Source organism: Cryptomeria japonica, chromosome 9 (genome assembly GCF_030272615.1).
Source record: "Cryptomeria japonica chromosome 9, Sugi_1.0, whole genome shotgun sequence".
NCBI lineage: Eukaryota > Viridiplantae > Streptophyta > Pinopsida > Cupressales > Cupressaceae > Cryptomeria > Cryptomeria japonica.
In genome coordinates, this window is record NC_081413.1 from 709,705,368 (window position 1) to 709,716,357 (window position 10,990).

Here is a 10,990-nt window from a genome sequence, read left to right on the forward strand (position 1 = left end):
CAACACAAATCTAGAATTTTAACCATTAGAAGATGAAACATCACATATCAAAGACTAACCAATTTAGTGTTTGTAATAGCCCTTGTATTCACAATCATGTAAATTATAAATGTACATCTCTAACATAAATATATTGCAAACATTTAGATATTAGATAGAAGAAAATACAAGTCATACATCTCTCTCAATAATACTTCATGTATAGAATGCATATATTAATAGAATAGTTTATTCTAACTCACACACTCTTCTTTATTTAAACTAGTGTCCACATATTGCTTCCACACACATAAGACATCAAGGTCATCATTTGGTGTGTTGTCCTTCCCTGCCCCGAGTTTCCTTTTTCCTTTAGCATTTGCAACTATTTCGAGTTTCTTCTTGTTCGATTTTGGTCCCCTCTTCTCCTTTGGTTTGATGTTCGGATTTTTGATCTTGGATGTATTTTTTTGAATGTCATTTATTCCATAATCTCCCCTTCCTCCTCCTCATACTTCCTTTCCTCCTCTGAGTCTAGGTCCTCCTCATTATCTACTTTTGCTACCTTGTTATCATTCTTGCCCACTATGGTATTATTTTTAGTTTCATATAACAAAGTATTGCTTACATCCTATGTCTCCACTAGCTATTTCTTAGTTTCTTAAGTCTTTTATGCTCCTTGTATAAGTTATACTACTAGCAATTATGGATCATCTACCTTTTGTCTTTCATCAAAAAGCATCTAGTCTTCATCCTTATTTTGACTATTGACTTCATGTGATGTTCTAATCCCCCCTTCATCCCAACTCACATTTTGTGCTAGATTTTGAGCATGCATATGATCTTGGTTTGCATTATGACCAGTAGTTGCTTGTGGTGTTACTATCCCTTCCCTGTCCTCGCTGCCCTTTTCTGCTGAGTTCCATTTAGGAGTCCTTGAACTTTCTGATTTCGAGGACTATAGGCTTGTTGCTTCCCTTCTCCCCATCACTCCTTTCCTCACACCTTTTCTCGACAAGGATTAGTATCGCCATCCATATCTATCTTTGTTCTCCTTCCCTTTCTCTCTTGTGGATTATCATTATCCTTATTGCTTTGATTATTTTGGACTTTCCCACAATCAACGCTTGTGTGTCCTTTTGATATGCATTTGGGGCATATCACTAACCTATCTTCCCTCTCAATATTTTGTCTCTTGATCCCAATGTCGAAATGTAGCTCAACCACCGCTAGTAGAGGTGGATATGGTAAGATCTTAACACACATTATTACATATGCCCCATAGTTCAAGCCTTCCAATTTCTCATCCATTTTGACAATGCTCTCAAACTTGCTCCCAATCTCCCTTAGAATATATTCTTCCCAATATTTCGATGATAAATTGCACAATCTAATCCATGCTAGTACAACATCAGTTTCTTATTTCCAAGGGTTGCAGTTGGGATCCAATCCTTCATAAAGATCCCTACTCCATCCATTAGATCCAAACCTTGACTCATGGCCTCCTATTTAATATCTCTTATTAGACACTCTATTTAATATTTTTTCTAGAGCTGACCAACCCCCAACCCATTTAATGAAAAACCCCACTTCTCTCGACTTTTTTATAGGCTTCTAGACTAGTTCTTTATTTTAAAATAAACATTTGAAGAATCTTAGAGCTTTATACTTACCTTTGTTTCTTAGGTCATCCAAATTGCTTCCTAGCTTATGGTCGATGTCCAATTTGCCCATGCTATTCGGATTGCCAACACCTCCTTCTTCACCTCTCTGATCTGAACTCTAATATCTCTTCTGATTTCTTCCCCTCCCCTGATCATATCTTGTCCTAAACCATCCATTCCAATACTTATTGGAAAATCTCAAAGGCAACTGAGATGAATTTCAATCAGGGTTTTGTGAATTGAGTGGGTGAGAGTTAAAATTTGTTTTCTATTGTTAAACAATGTTTAAACTTGTTGGTAGTTTCAACTTTCTTAGTGACGTCAAAGTTGTTGGACGACAAGCTAAACCAATTTTCAAACGGAGCCGTCTATTCTCCCTACAAAATAACCCCTGATTGAAGAGACAAAATCTACAAATCACAATGAATTTTTACGGGATGTCTATTGGTTTGATCCTTTTAAAATGCCTTTTCAATACTGTAAAAATACAAAAAGTTCAATGAAAAACAATTATATTATACAAATTTATGTATTTAATATCAGATATTGTTTTATATAGAGAATAACCATTGTCATTTAAATACTACTATCGACTAATAATTTGTTAGAATAAAACTTCCAATACGGGTATTCCTAAAAACACACAAATGTTAAAAAACTCCGCTGCACAAATGTCTAAATGTTAATGAATGCGGTCTTAGTTGTCCCGCACAAAACTTATTATAATTAAAAAGGTTCCTCTGCAGAAGAGATCATCTTTTGAGAGGAAACTCATTTAGTTGACGCACTGTCTATCTAGACACCAGAATGCAGATTTTAGCGTGCATATTAATTAATTAAAGTTCAGTTTCTTAATTTTACATTAATTAATAAATGTGCATTCTGATGTCTGGATAAGCGTTGCAGGGCTGGTATATCTTCATTGAACTCGTTTTCTCATACTTGCGGCACAGAACTTACTAGATGTTTACAATGGAGAACATTGGTTGTTTTTCCATGCTATTTACATCTCTTGTAGTTGGCATATCGTCTTTCATGGTCAGTTTCTTAATAAAATACTGGTGGAGGCCATGGACAATCTACAGAGCTCTCAAAAAACGAGGATTCAAAGGTCCTGCACCTCGTTTTTTGGTAGGTAATCTTCTTGACATAGCCAACATCATGGAGAAGGAGCATGCCAAGGATTTGCCTGCCATTCATCATGACATCAGGAACAGGGTTTTCCCCTTCTTTGTCAAATGGGCACAACAATATGGTAAGAATAAGTTGATATACATATATACATTTGGGAAGTTTTGCTCATTGTCTTAGACAAATTACTCACCTTTTAGAACACATTTTTCTTCTGTATAGAAAGTGGTTACCTTATTGAATACAAAGCATAAAACTTCTCATCTGAATAGCCATGTTACATTGGTAAAGTGCCCCCCACTTGCACATACTGAAAGTAGAAACCTTGCTTTGGGCATATACTTCTCAGTGTGTATATGGAAAGTGGATGCTCCTTGAAGAACATATATTTCCTTTTTATGTATGTGTGCATGGTAGATTCCTTGTTGAATAACTCCCATCCTCAGTGAGGCACCCAAGTTTTGTTTTTGGTAATATATAGGTTTATTGTAACGGATACTAATGGGTATGGTCTTACAATGGGTCCTGATCAGGAGAAAGGTTTGTGATTTGGTTTGGTCATGAGCCTAGAATAGTTCTGACAGATCCAGGAGAGATCAAGGAACTGCTATCTTCCAAAAACTTGAGTAATTCAGGGGTATCTCCTTTACAACAGGAATTTTTTTCAGTAGCATTTGGAAAAAGCTTGGTTGCAGTTAATGGGGAAAGGTGGGCTCAACAGCGCAGAGTTGTTGCCCCTGCATTTCATATAGAAAAACTTAAGGTACTGCAGATGAACTTATGCTCCGCATATTTCTGTAATCAGTTTATTATGTTCAACTTTTGAGAATGTGTGTCTTATCTATTTCCAGTTTAGCCCTCTTGAAGAACGATAGTAGACTTAATATAGTCTACGCTGGCATCACTTCTAATAACTACATTTCATACTGTCTTATCAATCTTATTTAATATATTCCCTTTCAAAGATCTGGAAACAAATTTCTTCTGTGCATTGTTATGACTTCTAATGTACTCTCACCAAGCTCATTAACTATAACCACTTTTTATGTTGTCTCATCAATCACATTAAGTATATTCTCCTTCAAACATCATAGAGTGGCTCAACTAAGAATGCTTAGACCCCTTTGCCACTCTGAGCTTCACTAATTGTGTTTGCTTTTCGCTTTGGAATTTATGAATGTTCTGGATTATGTCCCATTCACTTACTGTGTTATTTCCTCTTTAGCCTGTCTATCTTTTTTAATTCAGAGGAATCAAAAGTTTAGTCCAGCGTCCACACTGTGGACAAATTAAGAGTTGAACCGGCGACCTGAACTACCTCAGATGACAGTCGGAACGGAGTGAGCTAATCCCAAGGGTCTCCACTTTGGCCTGTCATTTTCTTACAATTTTGTTTGTTAGCTTTTCCAAAACTTTTATTCTTGGATTTCCGGATTTGTTTTACCTTAATTTTGTTTTGAACTTTTAAGTAGCTGTAATTAAAATGATCTAAGAGACACTTTTTGAATACTGGGTATACTTAAATATAAGAACTCTTGTTAATATTCTCTCCTCAATGTCGGCAGGCAGTAATTGGGATCTCAGCAAGATGCACCAAAGAAATGTTGGATGAATGGAGATTTATTGAAGACAAAGCTTGTGAAATAGAGCTAACAGCTCCGATGAAGAATCTTACAGCAAATATTATGATCGAGAGTCAATATGGATTGGATTCCAAAAGAGGAAAAGACATATTTGAAAATATGAACTCTTTGGAAGGTTTGATCCTTGAATCATTTCGATACTTATGGATTCCTTGTGGCAGGTACGTATATGGCTTCCAACTCCAATTTGGTATAGGTGGTCTTTTTCTTGCAATAAACAATGAACATTAGTTAATTCTTTATAGAACTATTCCATCATTCTCATCTTTTGCTCCCTTTTTGTTTAAGGGAATAGTTTTTCCCAAGCTCTAAAGTAGGCTTTCCCTTGGTAGTTATAGCTTGCTATATTTCCATAGTATACATGTTAATGTACAACCTATAATCCAATATTAGAACAGATTTTGTACTTCTAATTCATTGAAATCAGTGTGATTGAGTAATTAATTAGATTGTCATCCTTTAAGCTTTCTGCTAAAGGAACAGAAATTTACTTTAATGTTAAAATTGTGATGTCTTAGGGACAGAACTATACCTAAATGTAAAACGAAATTATTGATATAAACAAATGAGCAATTGACGGATGCAAATACTCCAAATGACGATTGTATGAAGAAATGGAAGACGAAGCACTTCAGCTCATGTTTTGGTTGGTTGAAGTTTCAATTTTGTCTTTTCCATTATCTTGCATTTGCTCAAAATTTGGATAAAATATAAATTAAATGGTATAGGAAATCTCTTTTGAGCTTCCACAAGAGGGGTCTTATATGCTAAATTGTTGGTTCGTTTAACAATGATACCTCTTATATAATAGACACAAATCAATGTTAAAAAAATTGAAAGATAATGAAGAATACTCATAATTTAATCAGAAATATCAGTGATCACTGCTTCATCAAAGACCTACATCTATGACAACCCCCTAACTTTAAGGCCTCTCTTTGGGCACAAGAGTTGGCATTTCAATCGATATTATTTGTTTCTCTTTTGATGTAGTCAGGGTAGGGGTTCCAATTAAGGACCGCCTAATCATGGCAGCCTAAGCAAATTCCTTCAAGATAACTAACACTCAAAGTTACTTTCGGGATAGGTGTGTCATACCTCTTGCAATCCTAATGATCTTATTATTTATTAATTATTTATAAGCACTTTTGGAAAAAGGTTTTATAAATTATTTTGATATTATGTCCCATGTGCCATGTGCCATGTGCCATGTGCATTGTCATTTATTACATGTGCAAGAGGTTGTAAGAACATCTAATGTCATAGAGGTGTGTAAGAACATCTTATGACATTGTAAGATGCGTAAGAGATCTTCGTATGATCCTATGACATATAATTGTATGCATGAGGGAAGTTACATAGTGGATTTGGAATGCTGACCAACTTATGACATTTAAGGATGATGCATCGTAAGGCATTTTTGAATGGAGAGATTGGGTTGGTGAGTTGGTTATGACAAAGTTATGATGGATTATGGCAATGCAAGAGGATCTTTAAAATATAGCTGGTTTGTGGTTGACCGTTTGTCATTTCCTGATTTGTTTTTCCTATATATTGGTTTCTAGGATGGAGATGTGGAATGAAGCAAGGGGATTATGCTACAAAAATTTCTCTAGATTTGTGTTGGTTGTTCTCCTATGAAGGCTTCGGTTTGTTTATGTATTATAACCAGATTGGTACTGTGAATACATTGGTTTGAGATTTGGAGATTGGATTTAAAAAAAAAGAATCTCACTGGGTAAAGACTGTGTCATGTAGTAAATGATTTTATCGTGTATACTTATTTTGAAATTATTTGATGTTAGTTTTGTTGCATGTTACTTCTTGTTGATTAGTGTAGGAATCGTTTCCACTAGTGGCATCCTTTAATTTGATATTAGGTCCCGATCAACGATGTTTCCTAGGGGTAGAGAAAAATATTTTTTGAAAATTTTTGGTTTGAATGTTTTTGAATAAGTGAAAAACAGGTTTTGAAGGGACCCAAATCCCTTTACAAAACAAACAAGGGATAGAACTTGACCGCTCAGCCAAGAGGAGAGAGTCACAACCAAAAAAATAGGGACTGCCTCAAAAGACAGCAGGCAACCCAACCACAGACAGGGCCAGGCAGGCCACCCCAAACAACCAACCACGAGGGCCCTCAAGATTTGCAGTTGGACTTGTGACAACGAAGAGTCATATCAAAAGAAGGCTTGGACGTCTTTGAGTGCTTCCCCTTAACAGTGATCCACCCTTCTTCAACTTTGGCTGCCTCAACTGACCAATCTGAAGGGCCCAACACCGATCTTTCTGGATTGGAAGAAAGAGCGTCAGAAGAGGGAACAACAACCATCGTGGACACAGGACCGCATCCAGCAGGTAGGGCAAAAGTTGTGTCAACACGTGATTTTGGTTTGAATGTTGGCAATATGCATAGATCTCAGTTTCAGGGAAGATGGTGAAAATATCAGGGCTGGAGATGGAATAGTTTGATGGCACAAATTTGAGCTATGGAAGATTTGTTGCTAGATTGAGATCTATGGCTAGTAGTTTCTAGGAATAAACATGTGACTATGTCACCAGATGACTATGCTTTGTTAGATCAGAAAACCAATAATCTTATTCAGCTTTATTCCATTAATTCAATGCTCTCGATTGTTGCAAGAGAACCCAACTCAAAATCTCTTTCAAAAAGTTGGGAAATCTATACCAAGCTAAATCCTAAGATTTTTCAATAGAACTAGAAGACTGAAGTTGTATACTTTAAGGATGGGAAATGGCGACTTACTTGTCAATCAGCTAAGTGCATTTAATACCATTATGAGCCAATTATATAGCCTATCAGTGTGAAGATGGAAAACGAGAATTGGTGCATGGCATTTTTATGTTCTTTGCTAGACTCATGATCTACAATCTACTGATAGTCATAAATTTTTTTAAAGTACTTATTCAAAGCTTGTGCTCGATAAGGAAGTGGTTTCTTTTCTCTTGAAATAGATGAAGTGAAAGGCTTTCAAAATTGCCAAAGAAGAACTAGTTGTTCATGCATGGTAAAAGGAAAAAGAAAGGAGGACAAAAGAAAATCCGAGTCTTGCGAGAAATCTAAGTCTCCTCATAAGTTTAAGGTGAAATATTAGAACTATGGTAAGAAAGGCCACATCAAGAAGGATTGCATGGAGAAGAAAAATAGGAATGAGTCTGATGATGATTCAGATTCTAGGGATTTTATCAATGATCTGATGCATTTGGTGTAGCCCTTGCAATGCATGCATATGTGGATGCATGGATGATTAACTTCGATGCCTCTTTCCGCATGACTCCTCTTAGAGAGTGGTTTTTTACCATGAAAAGTTTGACAGTGGAAATGTCCACCTTGGTGACAACTCTTGTCTGAGTTTGTTAGGTATGGTTGAGTCAAGATTAGATTCTCTGATGGGAGGATCAAAGATATTTCAGGAATTAACCTATTATATGTTAGCAAGATAAATGATGGGAGTTTGTAGGTAGTCTTCTATAGTGGTGGGAGCAAGATGGCTCGTGGAGCTATGGTCCTCACAAAGGGAGTTAAGGTTCAGATATTTTTTGCTTTCATGCCAACACTTTCATTCAATGAAACAGTTTGATATTAATTATTGCAAGTGCTGTCCCATGCCCTTAAAATATGATTTTTCTGATTAATATTTGATACATTTTTTATTCATTTTTTTTTTTTCACAGTATGTTGATATAATACCAATTTATTAAAGTAGTTTTGGATTTTAATAATTATCTTGCTATATATTATTTGGTATGAAGATTTAATTATCGAATAGGTATGAATATTAAAATTTTGAAAAATTGTTATTAATATTTATGAAAGTATTATATAAATTTTATATTTTGAGAATAAAAAATTATATATTTCAACATGTAATATTAAGTGTATATATATATTTTGAAGATAATATCACTTATATTTTTATATTGACATCGAATCACAATGTTGATGAATAATATTGATTTTAGATTTGAAGAGGGTATTAATATATTCTCCCAATTAAATTACATAACTTATATCATCTTACATTTTATCATTGATAATCAACTAATAGACCTATCCACAATAAATTATAAATATGTATCAGCCTTCTGTCTCCTCACTTTGCAGATGTTAACAATTTATACTTCTTACCCATATAACAGTTTCTCTTATCAATATGCAACAGATTCCTTCCAACAGCTACAAATCGGGAAATTTGGAAATGGAACAGGAGGATGGAACAGAACGTTAAATTCATGATTCAGGAACGACTAAACAGGGGGTCATATGGAAATGACCTTCTTGGTTTGATGCTATCAGAAATAAATCAATTCTCAGCAGATGGGGAAAACATTAGCTATACAATGCAGCAGCTAATGGACGAGAGCAAAACGTTCTTTTTAGCTGGGAAGGAGAACACAAGTAATCTGATTTGTTGGGCACTACTATTATTAGCACTCAATCCCCATTGGCAAGACAAAGCTCGGCAAGAAGCCAAAGACATTTGTGGAACCCAAGATCCCACTACAGACTCTGTAAAAGACCTCAAAGTTGTAAGATAGCTTCACCCTACATCTTCAAAGTTGTGAATTCTTCTTGATGAGATGTGATAAAATGACTTTTAACATCTTTTTGGTTAAGTTGGTTTGCAGAATCTATCAAGGTGTATCTACTTATTCAGATCAAGATGAATGTTGCCATGAGTATTTAGTTTTAAAATTTACTATACTGGATTTGACTTTATTAAAGACTTAATATATTAATTGTGTAGAAAAATGCCATCATAGTTGTGTGAGTGTCTAATCCTCTACTTCTTTGATGTTAGACCCTTTATAAATGTACCTTCCCAATGGATTTTGATTGGGTCAATCTACTAAGTACTCCTATCTAGTTTGTGTGAGTGGGGTTCTTAGTTTTGTCATGATGATTTTTTTCCTGATTTCATTTAAATCTAATAGCTTATCTTGGATTGTATAGATTGGAATGATATTGAAGGAGACACTTCGTTTGTACTCTCCAGCACCAGGAATAATTAAGCAGACATTCACAGACTTGAAGTTAGGAGAAGATGGCTTGGTGATTCCCAAGGGTGTCAGTGTGATTGTTGACATATTGACAGTCCACAGGGATCCAAAATTATGGGGTGCTGATGCAAATGAATTCAATCCAAGCCGTTTTGCAGAAGGAATAAGTAAAGCAGGTAATCATCCCTCTGCTTTCATTCCATTTTCTAGTGGGCCTCGATCGTGTATTGGACAGAACTTTGTAGTATTGCAGGCCAAGGTTATAATGGCCATGGTTTTGAAAGACTTGAAATTCAGCATTTCCCCACATTATAGGCATGCCCCTGTTGCTTTTCTTAGTCTTAGTCCTCAATATGGAATGCCAATTATGGTAGAAAGAGTCCTCTCTTGATCATGTGATACTTTGAGATCCACTATGGTGGGGCATTTGGCCTATGTGAGGCTCTGAGTTTTGAACTCAAACGTTGAATGAAAAAGAACCCCTTTAAAGGAAATTGAAATTTATTTGTTACATGGAGGAAAATTTTGTTGTGTGGTATTACTGATATGGAGTTATGGTTTGCCGTTTGAAATGGAGCTGCTGTTTAGAATGAAGATCCTATTAATGAAACCATGAAGGTCATTGAGCAACTCTCGAGATTTGCGGTATGTCTCCACTGCATGCAGTTGTGACAAAAGATGTAGCAACAAATTGGTATGTTGTGCCTTGTGAACTATTTTCCGTTGGAAGGAACTAGACTTGCTTTGACAATTTGGATGAGAGAGAACTCTTGTTGTTTTATTTGTTTGACTCTAGTATCAATGACTAGATCCAATCTGTAGGATGTTGTATTTTGGATTGGTCTCTATCTACTAAAATGTCTACAATATCTCAAGTATTTAACAAAGGGGGAAAGTAATGGTGCAGGAATTCTATGTTGAAAAATGAATGCAACACAAAGTAAGGCAAATTTATCTCCCATTTCTTTTGTGACCACTAAGCTATTCTCCTAAAAAAGTATTTCTGTAAGAAAATTTAGGTGTTAATGCCAGTTACCCTTTTCATCCAGGTCAAAGGAAAATAAAACAATTAAATTTGTATCTTTTGATGTGTCAACATGGAATAGATGTGTAGTAGAACCACTCTTCAAATTTGTAGGAGATGCACCTCGTGAAATAAAAACTAATCAACTATGAACACTATGTATTTTGTTATTCACAATCTTTATTGTGGTTTTTAGGGTGGCTCACATGCATGTTGAATATAATTAAAAGTGCACCTTTTTGGAATCACTTGGGATGAAGGGCGAGATGATTTACAACTCAAGATAAATAATTTTTATGTTGTATTAAAAAGAAACTCTAAGTTATTTAACTAAAAATAAAAACTAAACAACACAAAAACACCAAGATTAAAGATGTGTAAATACACATAAAACAAATGTTAATAGGTCAAAAATGATACTTGCATTTAATAAGGCAACTGACCTAATGTGTATTTCAACACAACTTTTAGTGAGTTGTAAGTGATTTAATTTATAAAAGCACAACAATATATAAGGTGAAACATTT

General features: G+C 35.2%; 1 protein-coding gene across 1 annotated transcript; it reads left to right on the top strand.

Moving 5' to 3' along the window:
* The first annotated feature begins 2,419 nt into the window (after nt 1–2,419).
* LOC131073901 (cytokinin hydroxylase) lies at nt 2,420–10,272 on the top strand. The gene is made up of 5 exons (XM_058010405.2): nt 2,420–2,898; nt 3,308–3,537; nt 4,340–4,578; nt 8,602–8,968; nt 9,393–10,272. The coding sequence occupies exons 1-5, from the start codon at nt 2,607–2,609 to the stop codon at nt 9,828–9,830; spliced, it is 1,566 nt and encodes a 521-aa protein (XP_057866388.1). The 5' UTR covers nt 2,420–2,606; the 3' UTR covers nt 9,831–10,272.
* Nucleotides 10,273–10,990: the final 718 nt, after the last annotated feature.